The 25,292-nt window shown below is 37.9% G+C and overlaps 3 protein-coding genes across 4 annotated transcripts in view; all 3 read right to left on the reverse strand.

Annotated features, from left to right (window-relative positions):
• Positions 1 to 4,566, reverse strand: part of atf7ip (activating transcription factor 7 interacting protein) — a 43,315-nt gene extending 38,749 nt beyond the window's left edge. Inside the window, exon 1 of the mRNA XM_059554513.1 lies at positions 4,310 to 4,566. The gene's annotated coding sequence lies outside the window, so the exon portion shown is untranslated. The remainder of the gene's footprint in view (positions 1 to 4,309) is intronic.
• A 2,209-nt stretch (positions 4,567 to 6,775) lies between these two features.
• On the reverse strand, positions 6,776 to 17,628 carry septin3 (septin 3). 2 transcript variants are annotated; one of them, XM_059554516.1, is made up of 10 exons: positions 17,537 to 17,628; positions 13,163 to 13,402; positions 12,944 to 13,072; positions 11,429 to 11,510; positions 10,512 to 10,649; positions 9,429 to 9,546; positions 9,244 to 9,339; positions 9,033 to 9,129; positions 8,309 to 8,360; positions 6,776 to 8,097 (listed from the first exon to the last, which is right to left on the reverse strand). In XM_059554516.1, the coding sequence occupies exons 1-10, from the start codon at positions 17,559 to 17,561 to the stop codon at positions 7,962 to 7,964; spliced, it is 1,113 nt and encodes a 370-aa protein (XP_059410499.1). In that variant the 5' UTR covers positions 17,562 to 17,628; the 3' UTR covers positions 6,776 to 7,961. The 2 variants fall into 2 exon arrangements, with proteins under 2 accessions (XP_059410499.1, XP_059410501.1); XM_059554518.1 differs by lacking the exon at positions 17,537 to 17,628 and adding an exon at positions 14,837 to 15,034.
• Positions 17,629 to 22,811: 5,183 nt separating this feature from the next.
• LOC132143151 (small integral membrane protein 45-like) lies at positions 22,812 to 24,154 on the reverse strand. The gene is made up of 2 exons (XM_059553300.1): positions 23,448 to 24,154; positions 22,812 to 23,193 (listed from the first exon to the last, which is right to left on the reverse strand). The coding sequence occupies exon 2, from the start codon at positions 23,183 to 23,185 to the stop codon at positions 22,979 to 22,981; it is 207 nt and encodes a 68-aa protein (XP_059409283.1). The 5' UTR covers positions 23,186 to 23,193; positions 23,448 to 24,154; the 3' UTR covers positions 22,812 to 22,978.
• Positions 24,155 to 25,292: the final 1,138 nt, after the last annotated feature.

Here is a 25,292-nt window from a genome sequence, read left to right on the forward strand (position 1 = left end):
CTAGTGACCTGAAATCTTTATTGTTCATAGTGCTGCTGTGCATTCAGGAAGTAAAGCTGTGCAACCACAACCAGTTTCAGCCAGTTCTGTCCTATTCTCTACACTCAGAATATAAGAAGCTCTCCTTCCACCCCTTTTCCTATTGTTTTAATACGATGCAAGAATTTTGAGTTATCTTAAAAGATTCACATTTTGTGGAACGTAAAGATCAATCTTTAAACTAAAACCTTTTTTAAACTATTAATAGTCAACGACAGTATTAAGAATCGTGAAATGTATGTAATCGCTTAATGCACAAAACAGTTTGTACAGTTCGACTCTTATAAAAACAGTAACATAAGATCTATGTGGCACTAATAGCTAGCGACACAGCTGTTGTTCAGTGCCATTGTGTGTAATCAGGAAGTGAACCGGTTTCAGCCAGTTCTGTCCTAGTCTCTTCACTCCACCTGATAAGCTCTCTTACTCCTTCCTTTCATTTTTCAATTTTTGAGTTTTGATAAGAATACATGTTAGAAGAGACACATTTAACTTTAAGATTAAGGTTTGTGCTTTTAAGCCATTACATTATGACAAAAAATTATGAACGAAAACTAAGAAATAACATATTTAGAATTTTATTTTTGGTGGATAAATGATAGCAAAACCAGGACATGTGGCATAACAGTACACATTAAAAGTGCTTAAAAGGGAAGGGAGGACTGAACCATGTACTCTTGGAACCACAAACACTTTACACTTGCCACTGCACAGCTTGCATCTGTAATTGCATTTTATTCAAGTATGCTCAGACCTGACGTCTGATAAACAAATGTGTAAGACTGTCACGCAGTTTAGAATTGAAAACATACCAAGAAATACATCGCACAACAGCACAGCTACCCTGTGACTCAAGACTAGCACAGTAATTCCCCTCCCCCACTGTGAATGTCAATGGGTGAGTGGAAAATTACTGACAGAAAGGACTGTACCATTTAAGAGATCTTTAGGGGTGGAACTAAAAAAACAATCATTTAATAGTGCATTATAAAAATAGACCTTTTCCCCAGTTGAGGAAAAAATTATACATTGCTATATTATAAAAAAACAAACAAAAGCAACTATTAAAGCTGTGGAATAAGTAGACAGGCAAAAGAAGTAAGACAATTCACCTTGGTGGCACATGCCGTAGACATGAAGCGCAAAACATTATTGAAGATCATGCTTTTCAATAGTTGTCCATAACTCAAGCCTTATTCTTTGGTGGTGAGTCAAGCTCAACTTGACTGCTCATTTATATCTCGATGTTCCTCCGCAGGGTTCTGAACTGTGAAGTGAATGCACCTTCAACTAGGCCTGGGCTATCTGAGTATAGTTATGAATGACTGTTGATGATTAGCAAAGATTTTTCTACATTCTCTTAGAGAATCTATTCCAGTCTAACAAGATAGATTTACTGCCGTCTACTCTAATCCCTGGTAACATGACTCAACAGACCATTCTACCCATCTTCAAATGTTGATGTTCACAAGTGCACAAAATGTTTCCAGCCAAGTCATGTAGTGTTAATAGTGGGATAAAATTTGTCACCGGCTTCCAAATCCCACAATGTACTACTTAGATGATCGACATCAAGGAAATTTAAGACAAAGGTGCACCAAGTTCTTGAGCTATGCACAAGCCAAAACCAGCCACAGCATTTTAGTTTTCTTTATGGCAGTAACATCTTCAAAGAAATATTTTTACAAAGCGGTACAAATACATAGCCTTTTAAGGTATACTCCATTTGATAGCATGTGCGAACATAGGCAGCCAACACATACACTAGAAATTTTCATCCCTGTCCAATGTCTGTGCAATTTCTCTCCAAAAGTTATAAGCGACTCCCTCATAAACTCATGTGAACAACGGCTTGGGGCAGTGTTGGCACTTTGTGTCAAGTTGCATGTAAGAGCTGTGCGTACATTATGCGGAAATCGTCTGGTAATGTTCTCATTAATTGATGCATAGTTTCATCATGCCAACCTTTCGATATACTTTCTCACTTGAAATTTTCATTCTTAAATTATGTTACAAAGGCCATATGTACAGTATAAAAGTACAGTATGCGCATACGGTAAATCAAATCCTCTATTCATATATGGTTTCAAAAAAAGCCAAGGTCATATTCATAGAGCAATTTTGGGTGTTTAAAATAAAGGAGGAACACCATTTGTATTTTTTTTTATATTTAATACGCTTGCTTTGTACAGAAAGGGTCATTTGCGTGATGTGATTTTTTTTCAATGTTGTTGTATAATTAACATAATTACCTCATTACCATTTACCCAATCTAAGGCCTATGACCTAAATTGGTATTTATCTCAAAGTGACCTGCATCCAGGTTATCCATTTTTATCGGTTCATGCATTCCCATCAGACAAATGATCTTGGGATTGCTAGTATCATGCTATTCTGTTTTAGCAAGTAATTTGAAACAAGCGATTTGCAATTAATAATATATTTAGGCTTAATGATGGCAAGCAAAATAAAATAATGATGAACTGCAGTACTTGGAAAACTGCAAATTCCTATTACTCACAATAACATTTAAGTGGATCCTTAATTCATAGGCCTTGTTGAGGCATGACTGGTTGAATCACTAAAGATGAAGTGTGTCATTTTACACCCCAAACAAAAATTAATGAAATTGCAAAAATAATGCCAATTTCCAAACAGTTCAGGTGTTTCTACAACACTCTGGCACTACAAAATTTGTGAATACCAACCAGCCTGACAGCAATACTGGCTTAACCAATGGCATAAGTGTGGGGTGGAGCTGTTTAGGGCTGCACGATGTGTCGTTTAAGCATCAATATAGCGATGTACGAATCCACGATAGTCACATCGCAGGATGTGCGATGTAGGCTGTCGTAGTTGATCCGTTATTCATTAACTGTACGGGCCAGCTGCTCCCCGGCCCTTGACGAATGTGATTCGCGGATTAATTGCACAGCAATTTAAAAATTTTAAATCCTGTCAGTTTAACAGGGCAGAGAGAGAGAGCGTGCGCGAGAGAGTGCGAGAGAGAGCGCGCGCGAGATAGAGAGAGAGAGAGCGCAAGAGCGAGAGAGAGAGACAGAGGGAGAGGGAGAGAGAGAGAGCGAGCGAGCCCCGGCCACATGCTCACCGTCTTCAAACAACACGAGCGCTGTCTTGCTCTCTCTCCCTCGCGCATATTAATCAATTGACACGATGGTGTCGATGTCTAAATCATTTAAAATGAGAATTTAAGTGTGCTCACCCCATTTTTGTTTGTAAGAAAAAATTTTATTAGATTTCATATCGCAATATATATCGCAGAAAAATAAAATATCGCAATGTCATTTTTTCCCAATATCGTGCAGCCCTAGAGCTGTTTACTGAACAATAGCACTCGTGGTGGGAGTATTGAAGGGAAACCTGTTTGAAAACAATTTATTTATTTTTTTATTTATTTTTTATGAAAGTGGTTTTAGTTTTAGTTAGGCCTAAAGGTCATTTTTGTAGTAATTTTAAGATATTTCTGTCTCAGTAAGTTTGCCCCATTAAAAAAAATTAAGCATTAAAAACTATTAGCACATTTATATATGTTTAACATTATTTACACATAAATGTGATGACGACTCATAGTATTCATAGTTTAATTGGAGCTATTTTACTTTAAGTGGAATGGGTTCCTCAGGAGGACCAACATCTTGAGATCACATGACCACAGGTAAATGTTACTGGACACCTCTGTTAATGGAATAATGAATCATGGCTGACAAATTTGTAGATTTCTTCAGTGACATAAGTGACAAAACTTTTGCAAACAATGCTACATTCACATCAATATCAGCAAGCCAATATATATATATATATATATATATATATATATATATATATATATATATATATATATATATATATATATGCAGACTTTTTTAATATATTTTTTTATTTGTAAATAGAAGTGATTTTTCCCAGGTTTAATAGGAATTACAATGTAGTTATCACTTTGGAAAACCAAACCCCCCAAAAAATGATTCCCCAAGTTAAATTTCTCCTTATGTAAATTCAGCATAAATAGCATAGACAGTTTACATAAAAATGTATTTCTATAGCCTTCATAAAGTTTGTAAATAGGTTTGCACCTGATGTGCAATTATGTGGCAGGTAAATCACGTTACATTTTAAATACAAACACAGCCCAAATTCAACATAAATTTTTTATAAACAACACATTAATTACAATAGAATGTATATTAAAGTTAGAAATTTTCTCAGACAAAACTTAGACAGCTGATTTTTCAGAAGTGTGTAAACTCACCCAGTCCACGGTTTTGGTCAGTCGGAGCGCCTTACAACCGGTATCTCCAAAGATTTGTCACTACGACGGTTTCGTATTGTATCGACTTAAAAACAGCACTTTAGCAAACGCGGATTCAGTTGGTAACGTCTTTATCGTCACACAACGGAATAGCATACAGTCATACAGACAGCTGCACAAGGTGACTGACTGTAGGCTACAGTGAGAGCGACAGCGACTCTACCACAGACAGTGTAGTTTGCTTGGTGATTCGCGCTCTCTTTTTCTCTCCAACGGTACAACAACAGGGGGAGGAGACACGCGTTTCGCGGGACAGCAGGAGAATCGAAAATTAAGCACCTCCTACCAGCATACGAACATTTTCAGTATCGCGTGCTCGGTCTTCAATCGGAATGTCCGTTAATAAATGTGACGTAGTCAATCCATCATCAGCATAAGACTGAATTTCCCACTGGTTCAACCATGTTCAGTTGCATATTATTTGGGTTTGATATAGTAAATTAATGATCAACAATTATTAATTTAGCTTTATTCTTATTTATTTATAGTATGTGCCGTTACAGAGCATTAATAACCAAGCTCGAGTTTATGTTTCCGTCTTTCAAAAAGCCTGACACCCATGTCCTTGGTTTTCAATCCTTTCTGAACTGCTACATAGCACCACCTTTCTAAATATATATATGAGTTGCCACGATACATCAAAGCGCATCATAAGCGTTGTCATGTGAACAAGTATACTGGTTTCTGAGTGGGCTAAAAGTAGATTTTGGTTAATTTCGAATCGGTCATGAACACAATTTGTGTGAGTTATTTCAATGAGTTGGCGCTCAACGCGTGTTTTTATTCTGGACCGGTTCATGATTCAATCGAACTAACGTTACTGGTTTATATTGTGATTCGGTTCTAAAATAAGAACTGATTCAAAAGAATAATTCGTGAATGGAAGACGAAGCTGGGAAATTTGGGAAATACTCGTCCATATTAGGCAACCGTAAGTGAAACAGAACATCACAAGAGTTAAAATTGCTCTTATGATTATACTTATGCTTATTTTGTGGACAGTTACTGAATATTAACGGAGAAGGATCCCATTCCCGTGGCGGAGGGGGAGGGAGACTTAATGTGAGGGGGAGGGGAGGGGAGCTTTGACCCTTGGTAGGATTTTTGTCTGCTCATATGCAGTTGTTTTTCAGATCACATTTTTTCATAACTAACATGATACGCAGATGTAAGGTTAAAAAAACAAAGCTATGATTTTTAAATGCACATTTAGTGCACAAACCCAATACATTTCATATTATGGTAAAATGAATAACATATTTCAACTTGATTCACACGTTCAACATGGTTTTAAAAAAATTTTTAGCAAACAAATCTAGTGAAAATTGCGGTCAATATATATATAGAGAGTAGGTTTTGTTCTAGTGAAGGTCAGCCATTTTGTTGTCATGACTTGCAGCATGTGGATTTCTCTTTTTGAAATGTCTACTAACTGCAGTACCGCCTTTGAGCTGTTGGGGAGCTCAAGATGAGAGAAACGTTTATGTAACCAATATAAAGCTTCACTGGACAAGGTCACATAATTATTTGCGCAACCTACACAACTTTACCTTAATTAAACATCATGAAAAGGAGTAAATTATTAAAAGGGTTATATCTAGACCTAATTAATTTGCTCCTCTAAGCTCTAAACCGTTTCAGTGGATTCCACTGGATCAATAACAGAGATTCACTCAAGTTATAAAGACTCAAATGAGGTCTAAAAGTATCAGTATAGTTGACTACCTAACCAACACTCACTAACAGAAGTACTTCTCTCAGATAAACAGAGCAGTGAGAGCGTTAGGCACCGCCTCCTTTTCTAAGCCAGCCACAAATAACCGGAAACGACACACGGAGAGACAAAGACGAGACGGTATTGCTGTATCGTCTAAAACGCCACGATAAATAACGTTGTCCAAATGAGAGCCAACTTAAAATCAATTTACCTCAGTGCCTGTCTGTTAAAATGTCACTGCAACAGGCGCGTGTTGCAAAGAACACACTCAAAAAGATAGATAGCTCTGATACTTGATAAATGAGGGGTAGTGTAAAGGATTAAAGGCTCTAAATAGACCGACTGCACTCATAAAACGGGGTTTTCATCAAGTCAAAGCCATGTTACAGCGTTTGGCAGGAATGACACGAGGTAATTCGGCTGGATTGGTATACGCGGTGTGAACCGAATACAGTGGACTGTTGTGTTGCAGACTGACGATTCAGAATCGCGCCACTCACTGGACTCTGTGTGAACACCGACTCCGTTTAGTCTTTAGTCGCACAGCTCTCTCTACAGGCAAAATGCGGGAAATGCAGAGATGACAGTCGCTCTTTTCCTGTTTCTATAATAAAAATGAAACTTCTGTAGAAATGACATCCGCTGAACTGTGTTGTGTTTGCACCCATCCAGAAAAAAAGTCAAGGCAATTACGGCAAACATATTTATTAAATTAAAACATAAGTATCATAATAAATAAAACATAAATACAATATAAATAATGTTTCATAATTATTTTTCAAAGGGGTTTTATTATTCCAAACCAGCATTAATTAAACGTGATATGAAAAACATGAATGATTGGTTTACTGATTTAGGTTCAGAATGTTTAGAATTCCTACATACATAATGTATCGATATGTGAAGTGATGAAATTTAGAATTACACATAAACGCACATTTGGCAATGTTGGCACACATGGAAAAAAAAATCCATCACTGTTTTTGATCATTTTACCATTTGTAAAATGTTGAGACAGCTTTATAATTTTTAGTGAGGTGTGTCCATACAAAATGTGCTGAAGAAAAACCTCAAAACCTCAACTCTTGATTTGGTAAAGGCACTGATCGTTTTTAATCAGTGTTCTTTCAGTTTCTTCCAGAAGTTTAATTGGCTGCTGGAAAGCTATTTAAAGACATTAGCCACTGTAAATCCTGGCGTGCATTTAAACTGTTGTACCTGTTTGGAATTATCTGTAGGAATATACTTCAGTGGTCACTTCAGAGTCCTCTGAGACTTACCTTACACAGCAAAGGTAAAACAACGGTAGTACTACAGAATGTAATTTACTTAGAGAAACACTGCTGTACCCTTATAGGGCCAAAGAGATGAAATACTTTTTAAAACACTTGCATGTTACTCATAACTTGAGTATGTTTAATTGGCATAGGTACTAAAAGTGTGCTAAATGTTTTAATAAATAAGGCCCGTTGAGCTGCAGGCTGCAGTGGCAGTGCAATTCCCCTTCTAACAATATAAAACTGCTCAAATGATTCTAACAGAGGTTCCAGTAGAGGACAGATATGCCAACGATGGGCTATTTCCAATTACAAATGCTTGTGCACAAGGCTATGTACCATCATATTAGACCTGAAAAGGATTATCACAAGCAAACTCACTCACTAAAGTCAGCAGTGCCAGCAACGGGGGAAGGCTTTTTCTAATTTTCAAAGGTTGTGCGACAAAAGATGATGACCAGTTCCACAAAGGGTTAAAAGGAGCATAAGGACAAAACCTCCACAGCGATAAAAAATCATCTGAACATGCACAGCTGAATTACTACAAGATGAATCCTAGTCTTCTCTTGCATCCTTACTATGCCGCTCAGTTGTTTCCTCACAGGTTGCTTTCTTGTGTGTCTTGACCAGAGGAGGTGATGGGGTGCAGACCTCCGTTATCGTTGAGCCTCTTGGCACGGTAGGTCTCGTAATGGATGTTATGAGTGACCTCCTTCAGGTCCTGGAGGTGAGACCTGAATATATGATATAGTATATGATAATGGATGAATAGAAACAACAGCATTTATTTGAAATAGAAATCTTTTGTAACATAATGTTTACTGTCATTTTCCTAGCTGAGCACTCGTTCAAAAAGTACTCTTTCAAAAAAATCTTTCTGACACCAAACGGTAGTGAATACAACAAAACTAAGATTAGTATATCAAATAAAGTTTGATACATTACCTAATCATGAAATCACGAAGTAAGGAGAATTCGCAGTGATTTGGGTTTTCAACTAAATGGATAAAACAACATGTTTTGTCAGAAAATATGCATCAACACAATATACTGTACACTAATACATTCTTTATAATTAATGCTTCAAAAAGTTACCCTGAAACACGGTTATTAGGAAACTGACATTGTTGGTTAAGTTAAATTGTTATAGCTGCCATAAGTATATACTAACACAGAGGAAAAGATGCAGAAAGCATGTTTGTTTTTCTAACATTTGTGACTAAAAGCACCTGAGAAAACTGGAGAACGTGCCATTAGATTGAAAAAGTGATTAAAATGCTCACAATGTTCACATATTTGTATTACTTTGAGCAAACATACATATAAACCTAAAACATAATCCTCTTGGAAGCAATTTCAGTCCATGTTTTAAATGCAACATAAGATGATTATCTGCAGGGACAGAAAAGGCACCCGATATAGAAAATGACCCAAATATTATAGGTTTGTTAGTCAGCTGCGGAAAGTTCTCATTAATTACTCCAGGATTTGACTCGTCCTGCCTAAGAACTTACTACAGCATCTACTTTGATATAATAATAGAACCACCTAAAAATCACAAATATTTTAATCCCAACTGTTACAGTGAAACAAACAATACCATTTTTTTATTTCAGAAATCTACACAAAAACAAGTGAAATGATACAGCAAATACTTCTGCCCACTCACCCTCCACCACTCCCCAGGCTGTCTTCCTGCCCAAAACCCGTTTGCCATTGACCTGGTACTCTTTATCACTTCCTACCACTGCAAAGGGCATTGCCTCCTGTAATGCACAGATTTAATGGGACAAACATGATGTTAAAACACAGGCTAACAGATGAGTGATGAAAAATGGGATAACATGTTGGAAAAAAAAGATGTGCAAAGTTCCCCTCACCCTGATTTTATCATTATCACTCTTATCTTCCATGTCTTCATCAAACTCCTTCTGTGGATAACACTCAATCCCATATGCTTCCAGCTCCTTCCTCACCTGCAAGGGGGTATGGTGAGCAGTAGTTAATCTGTGTCAGAAAACTAACTTGATATTGAATAACCATGTGAATCGGTCTTCATTTGCACCTTCTGTTTAAATTCAGTTTTCTCATCAAGAGTAAGTGTGTCCGACTTGGCTATGACAGGAATGATGTTGACCACACGACTCAGATGTTTCATGAACTCAATATCCAACTGGCGAAGCCTAAGAAAGGGCAAAGAGAAATAATTAATAGACTGATATAAGCTGATTTGATTACAGGGCCACCAACCTTTCTGAGGTTCACAGTTTTTTCTAATGCAGTGCAGTCAAGCATTGCTGGCTGAATGAACACGGTCTTAAGTCAACACAGCTGCTTGAATACACGGCACGATTGACATCCCGTGGTAACTAGGATTTACACAAGCTTCAGTCTGGATCCAGAACACCTGAGAGGAGATGATGTCACCCCCTCAGAGGACCTCAGATGATGCTTACCCTGAAACAACATACAGAACTACCAAATTTTGCTACAAGTGTGATCGCATCATATAATAATTGCTATTAATAGCGTTCATCGTCTGGTTGACTATGTCTAAATTCCGAAAATTTCTGCCATGCACATAAACTGAAGTCACCACTGATAAGCTACTACTAAATATTGTAGAAACTAAATTTTCTGTAAAGTTGCTTTGGAATGATTTGTATCATAAAAAGCCATATACAAATAAACTTGAATTGAATTGAGCCCAGATTTTTTCTTCGATTTGCATTCAGTTGTCGAAAATCAGATGAGGGATTCCACTGAAAATCATATAGCGTATGACTTTAATTTTTAACTACAGACTATGATTCTGTATGACCATGTTTGATATTTTGAGCCAGTTTTTGAACACATTTTGTTTTAATTTGTCTAATGTGTCTAACACTCTGTGTGTACAGAGCGACATGAAAGTCTTGTAGTGTATGATCCTCAGATGTCCAGTTTTTTTCTCTGTAACAATTAACAATGTCGATAAGTTGTAGAAACTTAAAAGATGTGTATATTTTAGTTTTTAATTAACAAAGCTGCAACTACAAGCCTTTTTTAAACTACTGACAAATAATAAAAAGAAATCCATTATCTCAACAGAGAACATGGTATGTAAGTTAAAGTAAAATATTACTATAGGCCTATGATTCAAACTCACGAGTGTCCAGTTGGAGATATGAAGTACAAGCAGCAGTGCACTCTGGTATCAGGGATGCGTTTCTTGCGAGCAATGTTGACTTCTTCCTTTAAAAATTTCTCGTATTGTTCATTGATGTATTTGGATATGGGCTCCCAGCTAGGAACACATAGGAGAAAAAAAACAGTGTTGCATGTTGTTAGCGAGTACACAAATCTTTGAAATAGCAAATGAAAAACCACTGATGCTATTTTTTCATGTTAATATCATAAAACTGCTTGCTTTAAAGCAATCTATTGTATGAAGTTCTGCATAAATACACATGACGTCACATGATGTGACTGGAATATTTTGTTATTGAGAGGAAAGCGCACAAAACATTTTATAGTATATCACTGCTCATGTATTTCAGACTTATTTTTACCCCAAGCAACAAATGAAAAAGACATATGTAGTTATGGTTCTGTTTGAATAAAAAGGTGCATTAAATACATTTTTGTTGTTGTTGTCAGCATAAGTACCCAACATCCAGTGCAGCACTATTTTGTCTGAGGCATTTGAATGACAAAGGAAAAAACGCTGTGTCCCTTTAACTGAGATCCTTGGATGTGATCACTGAGGGCGAGCTGCCAAAGCACACTCACATTTGGCATCACCACCAGCAATCTGATTCTTGATTGTGCACATTAAGTGCAAATCTGGAAGTCAAAACACTGTCCTTACACTTGGAACACATTTTTGATGCCAGTTATTAGCAGCAGAAATTAAGCACATAACTGACCCCATTTATTTCAGCTGACACAAAAGCATGTCCTCAGTTTCCTAGATGCAGTGATGCAGGATGCAGTGGCATTTTGGGATTATTTGCAAAAAACTAATTCAAGTTAAAAATAGCTGCCAGTCCTCTGGGTTTAACAGAGAAATCACACAATACTCACCAATTTTCATTGTTGATTTGGTCCCCAAAACCTGGTGTGTCAACCACTGTTAACTTCATCTTCACCCCTCCTTCTTCAATCACTGCAAAATCAACATTTATCACAGCTACAAATAAAGCAGTTTAAGGTTGTTTTTGTGACAGGATACAGTGGTTCAATCTCACAAGATAACACCATTTTTGTTGATATAATGAACATGGTCCAGTGTTGTGTGGACACCACTGACTTCAATTATATGGACAAAAACAGTAAAACATTCTTAAAGGGACAGTTCACTGAAAAATGAATATTCTGTCATCATTTACACTCACGTCGTTCCAAACCATAAGACTTTGGTTAATCTTCTAACTCAAATTAAGTAGGGCTGCAAAATGATTAATCACGTTTAATCTCATTCAAAATAATGTTGAAAAATTATGTTTACATACTATATGTGTGTGTACAGTGTATATTTATTATGTATATATAAATACACACATACATGTACTGTATATATTAAGGAAAATATTTATATTTATATATAATATAAATTATATACAAGTATAAGTATATATACATATTTTTTTTAAATATATAGATGTATGTGTGTGTATTACATAATATACATAATAAATATACACAGTACACACACATATAGTATGTAATCATAAACTTTTATTTTTAATGCGATTTATCACAATTAATAATTTTGCAGCCCTAAAATATAGATATTTCTAAAGAAAGAAACCTAAGCTGTTTCTGACAAAAGGTCATAAAAGCATTGTAAAATGAATCCATACAAATCAAGCAGTTTAATCCAAGCCTAGGATCTTTTCAATTTGGTGAGCTGGATCTTCAAAGGAAGTACGATATAAATATCTTAATTTGTATTTTGACGTTTAACCAAAGTCTTATGGGTTTCACGAAATAAGGTTAAGTGAATAATGGCAGAATTTTAATTTGGGAGGTGAACTGTCACTTTGAAAAAGACAGAAAGTCATGCAGGTTTGGAATGAAGTGAAGGGGAGTAAATGAGGACAGCGTTGTCAATTTTGGGTTAACTTTTCCTTTAAGTCAGATGATTTCAAATAAAATATTCCACCTGACAGCTATTTCACACCTAAATTTGAAACACCATCAGAACAATATCACACAAGGTCAGAAATTAAATGTACAGCCTTTTTCTAAACAGCATTTGGATATATATGATATCATTTAGTTTGCCAGCTGTTCACTTATCTATAGGGGATTCACCAACAGCTGGCCTCCTAACTTGCCCTGGGCACAAAACATGCCAGTCTAGACACATCTTACTCACAAGCACATATGCTTTGCTACAGGCCCTCGTGTGTATTGATTACATCAGCCGACACTAAATTAGTCTTTTTGAATTAGCTCAAAATGTCTATTTCCATCCAGTGAAAGGTCTGTCCTTTAGCAACCAGTGCTTAAAAGCTTTCCTTGAATAAGCGATGGATGCAGTTACTAAATGAGACCGTTAAATGTTTGGAAATCACATAATCAATATGCTCTTACCATGAGATACAGATTTAATCTCAACAGTCTTTGGGATCTTCTCATCACGACTCCAGCTTGTGCTCCTCCTGCTCACCTGTGACTTAAAGAGAGTATTCACTAAAGTAGACTTCCCAAGACCACTTTGACCTGGAGTTAGAGAGAGAAAAATAGGGGGAATGGTAAGAAAGTGGACAATATTTAAAAAAGTAAAAGTGAACAAACTGCTCTCCCACTCACCAACCACCATGATGTTGAAGTCAAAGCCTGTCTTCATAGTCTTCTTACGCATCTGCTCGATGATGGTGTCTATTCCAATGTATCCAAGCAATGCAGATCCTCGACCTGACCCTTGACCTTCACCCCCTGTTCCTTGGGGTGAAGACACAAAGGGACCAATGGAAGGCGGGGCCACATGAGAGGGCTTAGCTGGAACGGCAGGTTTCGGTCTCACTTCAGGGGGCACAATTTCTGACATGTCTGTGTGAAAGAGTAAATGCCACACATAATAATCTAGATTTAAATATAGTAAACAAAATTTTGTTTTGTGATCATATATTTAAGGTGCTACAAGGGATAATTATTTTTATTATTTATTTTAAGTTAGTATATGACTACCTTTAAGTATTATAAATAGTAACTTTTTAAATGAAAACAAAATAAAGAACAATACGACTTAAAATAGTTTATACTGATATTAGTTACGATACAAATTTAAATTCAAATATTATGTATATTTAACTTTAAAATGCAAAAAACTTGCAGCAAAATATAAAATTGTATATATGGATATTAGTTACGATAACATAATTTTAAATGTAAGTTCTATACAACTTAATTCACGTATATTGAATATGAAGCATTTGCTAAGAATGTTTCGTTAATATTAATTATATTTTTATTCAAAATTTAATTTCCAGTTTACTTTCTAAAAGCACAACTTACCTAATGTCGGTCACAATTTATTTTGTTTTGTGAAGCAGCATAGCTGATATGTATTCTGTTATATTTAAAAGGGATAGTTCACCCAAAAATAAAAATTCTGTCATCATTTACTTACCCTCAAGTAGCTCCAAACCTGTATGAATTTCATTCAGCTGCTGAACAAAAGTGAATATATTCTGATAGTAGCCACTGAATTTCATATGACAGAAAAAAAGAAAATACAATACAAGTCAATGGTTACCATCAGCTTGTTAGTTTACCAACATTTTTCAGAATATCTTCTTTTGTGTTCAGCACAAGAAAGAAACTGAAACAGGTTTAGAAGTGGATAGTGAGTAGCCTACATGATGACAGCATTTACATTTTTTCCTTTATTTCAAATTTCTTTTTGTAAAGTGAAAAGTGTCACAGCTTATCTCTCTAACATGTACACTATGTATTGCATGTACAATATGTTGGTGTTTAGAAACAACGCGATTAACTGAGGAAAACTACAAATATTAGACATGACTTAATCATTTGTCTTATAAAACCTATACATTCTATTGTGTTCTAGTGGTCCTATTTCCAAGCCTAGTCCACTTTAAATGCTCTACTGAGTTGTCGGTCTGTATTAACACCATATGCCACCCAAAATAAGCAACAACAATAAATCAGTACAGAAGCCACTCCACAAATCTCTTCATCACCCAAAGCTGGACCTTTCCCACGCACCAAACCTCACAACATGAGATGTTTCCTACACGAGCGACAGTGATCTGCGTCTTTCATTTAACGTTAGTGGATAATGTTAGTATTATTGCCATGTTAAACGTTATTTTTTAAATGCGGGAAACCAAACATACACATACATGGATCGATGTACGCGTCCACCTCGCCATTTGTTCAATTATTTTATTTCTTTTAACCTCAGAAAGATCCGTATGATAACGAGTAACGTTAATCAGAGGGAAACAATCTTCCACTCACCGATCCGTGTTTGTGCAGCGGTCGCAGGATATATTTTATTTGTCGACCTTTCGCTTTACAGTCTATTGGAGTATAAGTAGGCTAAGGCAATAGTTGAACAGCCGTTAGGGAGTGATCATGTGTTCAGGTGCCTCTTTCCTTCCCTCCGTCTCTCGCCTTTCTATTCGCAGCTCGATGCACCTTATTCCTTTCTCCACCCTTTTCTCGTTTCCAAGGAAACTAACAGGAGACTGGTGATGCAGAGCGCATGCGCAGTCAGCGCAGAGCTGAAATCAGGGTTTCGGGTCGCTAGATGATTTTTGGCACTCTACGAGGCTATTTAAATCTTAGCCGTTTGCCTATGTTTGTTTTAGGCTACATTTGTAAATATCTTTATATTCAACTTCGCGATGGTTGTTGTGTCATGGTATTGCTGTGACATAGTTACAGTACTAACAGCAATATGTGGATCACAATGACTCTCGTTAATGAAAACGTTTTTTTTTTGTTCGGTTCCAAAATATATACACCGATCAAACTAATATATAATTTCTTCAAGGGATAGTTCACTTTGAAATTATATTTTGGTATGTTTTAGCTTACCTCAAACGCATCCAAGATGTAGGTGTCTTTGTTTCCACAGTAGTTTCAATTTTGATATTTTAAGGTCAAACTGTTCTTGTCTGTCACTCATATAATGCAGGTCTATGGTCACCACCTCAAAGAGCATGCACAGAGAAGTCCAAATTAAACAATTCCCCATCGTAAGTACACACTGATGGCCTAAGACACGAAACGAGCAGTTTGTGTGAGAAATCGAACAGTGTTTATATAATTTTAACATCTTGTACACAACCACATCCAGGTGAGTTGAGGGCGCTCGTGCTTCCTGGTGTGTGACATGTGCGTGCATTCTGGCTTAGTCTGCGCAAGCGCAGAAAGCGCCGAAACTGATCTCTCACACGTGTACGTCACTCATTGTTTACTGTTTACCACACGATATACCACCAATCTGCACTGTCTGAAATATAATTGTAATTAATTAATTGGTTTATAATGCACCCTATAATAGTTGCGATAATAATAAAAATACAACTCATCACTCATTCTATTGACAGCGTGCCATTGGGTCCGTCTGGCCTTGGACGTCGCCTCCAGTTTATACGTGGCAAACTAAACACAACATGCAAAATGCTGCGGCTCAACAGCGGAGAAAACTCAGGATCTTCAGTCAGGCAGGTGTGTGATGCGATACTGTCAATGCCCTCATCGCCGTCTTGTAGTTGTGGCATTGCTATGTTCCATTCGTGACTACATATGCTCTCCACTTCTGTTGGCATCTCACAACACTTGCTACAAGAACACCACCAATTTTGAAGAGATCTCTGTCTCTCTGAGGCTTGAAGATGTGCTGCTGCAGCGGATGCTTCCTCCATCGCTCTGAGTTCTTGATCTGTGTATTCTGATTCAAATAAATATGGTTGTGAAAAAAATTCAACGTTGTCTGTTGATATATCGAAATCGTCTTCCATTTTGATTTCCTGTACATCTAAATATGTTTAGATCTTCACAGTAAAAGGTAACACTTCCGAAATCTGTGTAAACAATGAGTGACGTACTCGTGAGATCACTTCCGGTGCTTTCTGGCGCTTGCGCAGACTATGCCATAACGCACGCACACGTCACACACAGGGAAGCGCGAGCACCCTCAGATCCATAGACAGTAAAAGAAATGGACACAGCGACCCCTTTGGATTCAACGGAGACAAGTGAAGTCAATTAGAAGCACTTCCTGGGGGTCGGGCGTACTGCGCAGACTCAAACTGAGCTTGATGACGTAGATGTCACGTGAGCAACCTGTAAATCTTCTAATCGCTGTGCCAAGAGAAATCTGAATCACCCACCGAATCTTCCAGAGAAGGCGAATGTGAACAGGAGCAAATTTTGGAAAGTATTCTGATTAATTATCTCCCTTGACTTTATGACTCCACGTCCCCCCGATAGCCTCATAGACAGTAAAAGATTTCCTGCGAGCTGCTCTTCCTGTCAGTACGGTAATTTCTCTACTGTGCGACAGAGAGTCGCAGGTTATGACGCAATCGTTAGCCTATTTTTTACAAAAACTGCTTCAACGGGACCATAACGTAAGATACAAGGAAATGGAGCCTTTTATACATTTTCGTGTTTCTTTAGAAATAATTAATGGACAAATGGAGTCTTTAAAGTTATTCGCTGTCAAAGTGATGCCAAAATGAATGGGAGTCAATGGAATGCTAACAGCAGGTGGGGGTCCGCTAGCCAATGGCGGCGCCCAGGGGTGCTTCAAAAAAATATGAAACCCTGCCCCCCTGCTCAGATCACTTGGATGTGGTTGTGTACAAGAGGTAAAAAAGATATAAACACTGTTCGTTTTCTCACACGAACCGCTCGTTTTGTGTCATCAATGTGTACTTATGATGGGGAATTGTTTAATTTTGACTTCTCTGTGCATGCTCTTTGAGGTGGTGACCATAGGCCTGCATTATGTGAGTCACAGACAAGAACAGTTTGACCTAAAATATCAAATGGAAACTACTGCGGAAACAAAGACACCTACATCTTGGATGAACTTGAGGTAAGCTAAAACATACCAAAATTTAATTTGAAAGTGAACCATCCCTTTAAATACGTAATTCTTACGGTGCAGAATAATTTAAAAAGAAACTATATCTATCCACTGACAATGATCCCGTTGTGCTGACGTCATCAAGTCCTTTTATTTTCCAACCCCCTTGTTCCACTTGACTTGCTCCATTGTGTCCTCATTGAATATCCTGAAATACATATTTTGCAAATAACTTAAACAACCCACAATACCACAGAACAGTACAAAACCGAAGATTGATTTCGCACAGCGCATTTTATGTCATGAAAACTACTCACATTTTGCCCTTGTAGTCCCACACCTGCCTGTCTCGTGTGCTCTGTTCACATGTGAAGTGTTTGTGGCAGCATATGTAGTGTGCATTAAAGTGCCGTTGAGCCTCAGTGTCTTTTACCTCATAACCGGGTTATCTCACTGTGTTTAGACAGGCCTGTGCTCAATGATAAGGCAGAGTCCCTATTTTGCAAGCTATACCATTTACAGTTGGTCCAATGTCTCTTTACGTTTTTCACATGATCTAAAGAGCTGGTTGTCATCACTTTTCCTTAGCAGTTATAGCTGACCATTTAGATTATGATTATTTCAGTTGATCATCAAAGTTCATATTACAGTTCCAAGCTAGTAGCGGATTCCATTCAAGAGTTCCAATGAAAAGAAAGTGGTGCTAAGTTATTTTGAGTGATATTAGCTTGCTATGCGATTGTTTTCTTTTTTTTTGTTTTTTTTTTTTGGTGAGTGAAGTATATCAAGTTATTTTTAGCACATTGCTATTCTTTATTTTTTGGGTGCTCTGAGTGATTTAATACTCATTGCTATGTAGTTGCTAAAGAGGTCTGAGTGATTTTTAGCTAATTTTATGTAGTTGCTAAAGTGTTCTGAGGGAAAAGTTGAGTTATTTTAAGCACATTGCTGTGTGGCTTTAAGGTGTTCTATTTGGACCACATTGCTACGCAGTTTCCAGTGTCTGGTGTGATTTTAAGTACGTTGCTATGCAATTTCTGTGGTGTTCTGAGTGATTTTAGCATGTTATCTGGTTACTGAGATGTTGTCATCTTTTATTCATTTTAATATGTTAAGTGGTTGGTTGCTAAGGTATTCTGAGTGATTTTTGCTCATTGCGTTACTTAAGAGATCCTTGACCAATTTTATGTAGTTACTAAAGTTTTTGAGTGATGTTTAGCTCATTGCTATGCACATGCTAATATGTTCATAGTGCTTTTAGCACATTGTTATGTAGTTGCTTAAGTGATTTTTAGCACGTAGCTAACAAGTGCTTCTACCACATTGCTTTGTAGTTATTCTAAGTGACATTTATTGTGTTGCTAAAGTGTTTGCTGTCATGTTTAAGTTCCTAAGGTGATTTTTAGGACGTTGCTCTGTGCTTTGTAAGATGTTCTACATGATTTTTAGCAGTTTCTAAGGTGTTCTGAGTGATTTTAGAAGGCTGTTATGTGGTTACCATTATTTTATCATTCATTTTAGCATGTTAAGCGGTTGCTAAATTGTGATTTTAGCACATTGCTTGTGGTTGCTTACTTTCTTTAATCACATTATTTGATTTGTGCACCTAAGTAAAATATTTATTAGGCTTAAGGACTGTTTAAAATCTTTAACCTAAAATATAAAACTGTGATTCTCACCCAAACATTCACCACTAATGACAAATTAAAGTCTTCCTCCCTGAATGTCTATTTAAATACTAAATTTAAATAATGTCCCCATGTATACATGTACATACACTTTTATATAATCCATCTGTATATTACGTTCATAGTACACCTATCTGTATATCATGCTGATAGTATTTAAAATCTGTAAATTATGTCCATAATACTTATCTGTATAGTTATTGTACATATTGTAGACCTTGTATATTCTGTACTTACTGCTTATTGCACTTCTGGTTAGATGCTAACTGCATTTCGTTGCCTTGTACCTTACATGTTCAGTGACAATAAAGTTGAATCTAATCTAATCTAAAACATGTATAATATTTATGATGTCTCATGTCTTTAAGCACCTTAATATACGGTCCTTTTAATGTAATTCCAGTCATATATCTTTGCACCCACCTGTAGACAGACATTCTTCAGGACAGGAGTCATCTCCGCTCCTTGTGTCTGTGACTACAGATGGCTGTAATGGTAGGGGGTCTTCTCGCTCTGTTAACCGCGAGGACTTCATGTCTTGAAATCTGTCACAATCTGTAGAATGAAGTGTGTGTTTGGACTCTTGTTGTTGATCTAAAGTGAACGGACACTGTGGCAGCCATCCAGCCAAGGGAAATTTCAGCATTTCAGAGTCTGTGTGTGTGTCTGGGCTGTCTGAGAGGTCTGGGTGAACAGCTGATTCATGTTTCTCTCCAACAAATTTGGTAGGACAACTACTAGCACAATATTTGCATAACCGCGAACCTCTGTGTCTTCTCCCAAATCTGTAATCTTCACACAAGTTTGCTTTGCTTGAAGAGGATTTAGCAGAATCCGAAAGGCTGCATCTATTTCGGGATGAATTGCTGACATCCCTTCTTGTGTTTCCTGTTGTTTGGTTTGAGGAAAATCTTCTCCATGCCTGAGGAGTTTTGAAGTATGCAGGTCTACTGTCAGATGTTCTTTTGATCACAGGTCTACAGATTCGGCTCATCTGACCGCATTTAGTGGATGACCTATGACTCTTCAAAGGGAACTGGAAGCAGCTCATGCGGCTGCACTGATCTGGTGCATTACTGTAGGTGATGATGGCGCTGTCTGTCTCGGAAACTGCAGACTCAGGCCAGATCTTTGATTTAGACTCTTGGTTGTCATGTTGGGAGGGGTTCATCATCATATTACTTTCATGAGAACTATCATTTGTGGCGTTACAGTTCTCTGAAACTTTGTCTTGAAGCTCTGAGTTGGATGAAACCAGCTCACTGTATTCCTTTAGAGAACGTACATTATCAAGTTCTTGGAAAATATCCTTTTGCTTTGTGGTAGCTTTAGGTGATGAGATTGGATTTGTAAATGCTGACGGTCTGGAAAACTGTCTTGTTCCTTCAACTGAAGCTTGTGGTTGGTTTAGAGTTTTCCCACAGCTCCTCTCACACATCATGGGTCTTCTTATCTGCTTGGCTGCTCCTAACATTAATTTTGAATGAATAGGCTGTTTTAACTTTTCTGAAACAGCAGGATATCCATCGCTCGGAATATTTGGAATGTTCCCTTCATTGTTTCCCTTGATCTTCTCCAGATTGGAAAACTGGGCATCAGAGTTTATAATCCTGCCTGTTTTAATCAATCCAAGCCGGATTCGAACTAGAGTAGGGTCTTTGGATTGGCGCTTCTTTTGATAGCTAGCTAAATTTTGTGGTCTTTATGCACTTTTTTCAACATGTCTGAGGTTTTTAGGGCTTAAGCTTTCAAATGTTGAAAACTTGGCAGCACTCCTGCAATACATGTTCGAACCTTGCTTTAGTTTATGCTGCTATGGGGGTCTGAATGGATCTTGTTGTTGGCCAGTTTGCTTCTTTTGACCCCTCGTGTTGGTTATGGGAATTGACCTTAAACTTCTCTCAGTGGAAGAAACAGGCGTGAATCTAGACATTTTGCTTTCTATTGGCCATGTTTTACCATGCATATTTGCAGAAGGTAAGGGTTTGTTTTCATCTGTTGGTTGCACTTTAATTGAAGTCTCTAACTGAGAAAAGCTATTGACTGACTTTAGTTGTGGTGAAGTTAGAGATGTATCCACTGTATTGATGATGCTGTAGAACACAGAACAATCAAAAATGGATAAGCATGATGGGTGATGAATATACAGTAAGTTTTCAATCGCCAAAATTTTCAACAATGTAAAATATCACAAAATTAAAGATATTAGCAATTATGCAATATTTGGAAATGGCACATTATGTATATTATTATGTATTATATATAATGTAGTGTATTATATCAAATGAAATCATGCAGAAGAGAAGTATTTCTTCACAGTTTGTGTTTAATATGATGCAACAACTGATTATACAATTATACACATTTGCCATTATTATATATGATTGTCCATAGTATATTTATAACCACCAGTTTAACACCCTTTAAACCAAAATTTAAAGGGAAAGTTGCATGTTTCGTTGATGAAATTGGTGAGTCAGTCCAAAGTGACACAAATCTACTGGCACATGAAAATAACTACTAAAACTACTGACAAACACTTACAGGGCTTCAGATAGGAATGCTAGTCCACGAAAAAAAGACCATTTGAACATTTTTTTTATCTTAAGGACATTGCAAAAACATCTACAACAGATGATACATCTAAAATCTAGTCGGTATTCATAAAAAGAATGAATCTTGAACATACTTTTGAAATATGGCCCTTTCTACCATTATTTAATGCCTGATGATAAATAGCATGCAGAGTAGTTTGAGTTCCCTACTTTATGCTTTAATTCACAGTATACTGAATGGATCTTGGGACATGGCTTTTCCAGATTTTTCAGGCATATTCTGAAATGCCACTCAGAACATGACCGTCATGCCCTGGAAAAATTCCCTCTTGTTTGTTCATTGTATGCAATGTGTTTTCACACTATACCCCCTTCACACAGAAGTCAAGGTTGTTCCTCCAGTTTGGCTGAATGTCACCAAAATTTACTTTGACGCTGACTTGTGTGGCAAGCATCACTGGATAACAGTTTCATATGATACTATGATCCCAGTTCTCAGGCTTAAGACAAAAAATGACCCCCACTGTCCAACACAAGTTTCAAAGCAAGGTAAAGTAAGATAATTTTTTCCAGTATTTCTGTGATAATTACGACAATATTTATGTTCTTCAATCTTTTTTTATTTGTAATAATTCAGTGTTATTTTAATGCATCACTTAAAATAACATTGAATGCAGTCGTTATTTTTGTTTTCTAAACTTACAAAAAGTAATTTAGTGGCTTTGTAAAATTGCAGTTGAAGCCCTGGTCTCACATGGATTATTTTATCGTTCTCCTTGCTACATTTCTGGACGTTGATCGTGTTGATTACATTGCTGTCTATGGGAGGGTCAGAGTGCTCCCAGAATGCATCAAAAATATCTTAATTTGTGCTCTGAAGATGAACGAAGGTCTTACAGGTTTGGAGCTACATGAGGTTGAGTAATTAATGTCAGAATTTTATTTTTTTGGGTGAACTATACCTTTAATTGTATTGATAATAATATATTAATTTAATACATTGGAAATCCCCAGTGGATTCTGGACCCCTGGTTGTGAACCACTACAGTAAAGGCAGTTTTTATAGCTAGTCTTGAAATAGTACAGGGAATACATAAAATTTTGTTGAGATTACAAAATGTAACGCAAATTATATTCTTTGTAAGTATGAATTAACTGACCTCTGCACTGTATTATGCTGTTTTGTCTTGTAATCCAATTGCAGATCATTGTATATAACTACAGAAACCCTGTTAAAATACCATGCATTTTGATAAAGTGGCATCAATATATGATTTGGCACAAACGTCTCATTGCAGCGTCTCCACATGTCCCATCATAACAAGGCATTGCTGTCGTCATCTCTACAGTGTGTTTGCCTTATATGAGCCAGCGGCTGGTGCCTCAGTGACTTGTTGCTCCACTTGTGCGCATCCTGAAGACCCGGCTCCAGAAAATACAGACAAGCTCCGAAACCAGCCAGGACCAGGACCGAGACCAGCAGATATACAGGGACGAACCAGTCCAGAAACATCCAGGGCATTGTGTTATCTCAAAAGTACGGAAAGAGAGAAACAGAGAGACAGTTGTATTGTTGTCTGAATGAGAACACACCTGTGCACTGCAGTATATAAAATGCTGTATGATCCATATATATGATGGTACTGTCACTCATACTTAACAGTGCAGCATTCTGTCAATGAAGTATTAAAAAAAAATACACTAAAAAATTAATCATACTTCTACAGCATGCCATTAAACATCACATCCACACATGCACATATGTATCATGTGTGTCTACATACCTGCAGTCTTTCCTTGATCGTCTGTGAACTGACGCTGTAGTTTTGGGTTTAAAGTCTCAAACCCAGGCTGAGCAGATAGAATAAGCTAATTAAAATGCTGAACAACAAAGCTGTTGGTGAAGCTATGTGGACAAAGACATTTTATTTTATTCAATGCTATGGAATGAGGTCTTTTCTCGCACCCTTGCTTTCATGCTCTCCTTCTCAAAGCTGTACCATCCCATTCCAGTTGGGAGGGGGGTAACCATGGATACATCTCTGACGAGGAAAGGCTGAAAGCAGAAGTTACCAAATTTTTTGTAACCCTTTCTTCTCAGTCTTAGAATTCCTAATCATTTAATGTTAAACTGGAACATGGCAATTATCATTAGAAATTAGGGGGGGGGGGGGGGGTTAAGAGGAATGTTAGTTTGTATAAATGTTTTCACATCCCCAAAAGGTTCAAATAACAAGAGTATCAAGGATAGTTCACTGTTCTGTCATTATTTAGGTTTTAAACCTGTATGACTTAATTTCTTCTGTGGAACACAAAAGAAGAAATTTAACAATGTTCATGATGTTCTTTTGCATAATGAATATTGACACTGAAGCTGTAAATATAGCAAAAAGGATCATAAAAATGGTTCATACTGTATACTAACATGGCTTTTAAATCACATTTTACAACTTGTGTATAATCAAAATTGCCATGTCATTATCTGTAATGAGACTATTCGTATTATATTAATTTTATGGAAACTCAGAAGAAGATATTTTGAAAAATGTTGGTGTAACGCATTAAACTTCCTAATTACGGGAAGAAGGAGGCGGGAACCGGCAGACAATCAAATCAAACTTTAATAATCAAATAAACACAAAACAGTGCGACAGCCCCTCACGGCCGACTGCCACGCACAAACAAAACCAAAACACAAACTAAAACCCAGGCCTGGTCCTCTCTCGTCCGTCACTGTCGTCGCTCCTGTTTTATATCCTTCCATCTCCTCCGTGGGACTCGAGACCGGCGGGTCGAGCAGGTGTCGCTCATTTCCAATCACTCCACCATTTCCAATCACCCCGCCCCACTCGCCACATACTCCCATCGCCCCTCGCAGGCCGGGGGGTACCCACGAGACTTCGCTCTACTCCCCCCCCCCTCTACCTCCCTCCGGGGGGACCGCTCACGGTGACCTGCGGGAACCTGGGGGTAGGACATACGAGGCGAGAGAAAAGGAGATGGAAGGAGGAGCGACAGAGACGAGAGAGGAGAGACTGCCGCTCGGCCCTCCACCAGCTGGGTGATCTCCTCCGCAGTGCCTGGCGGTGGCACTGGACGGCCCTTGGCGGACGGCACGACACTCCTTTGCCGCCCGGTGGACAGCGACAGCTCCTCCGGTTTTGGGCAGCCGGCAGGAGTCCCCCGTTCCCTGCTCCTCCAGATTCCTTCATGGAGGCAGCAGGCTCCGGCCCCCTGGCAAACGGCGCTGACTCCTCCGCTCCCTCACGGACGGCAGCCGCCCCTCCACATCACGTCCCCCGCAAATCACTACAGCCCACCGCCTCGAGCGTCCATGGCGGCACACTTCCTCGCCTGCTCGATGGCACCGCGCATTCACCAAAGTGGCGAGGGATCTTCAGCAGTGCGTCCCTCCTTCTCCCGGGCTTCGGCACCAATGTAACGCATTACAACTTCATAATCATTGGGAAGAAGGAGGCGGTAACCAGCAGACAATCAAAATGACTTTAATAATAAAATAAACACAAAACAGCTTGGCAGCCCCTCACGGCCAACTGCCACGCACAAACAAAACCAAAACACAAACTAAAATCCAGGCCTGGTTCTCTCTCGTCCTTCACTGTCGTCGC

The sequence above is a fragment of the Carassius carassius genome, chromosome 7, assembly GCF_963082965.1.
Source record: "Carassius carassius chromosome 7, fCarCar2.1, whole genome shotgun sequence".
In the NCBI taxonomy this organism is placed as follows: Eukaryota; Metazoa; Chordata; class Actinopteri; order Cypriniformes; family Cyprinidae; genus Carassius; species Carassius carassius.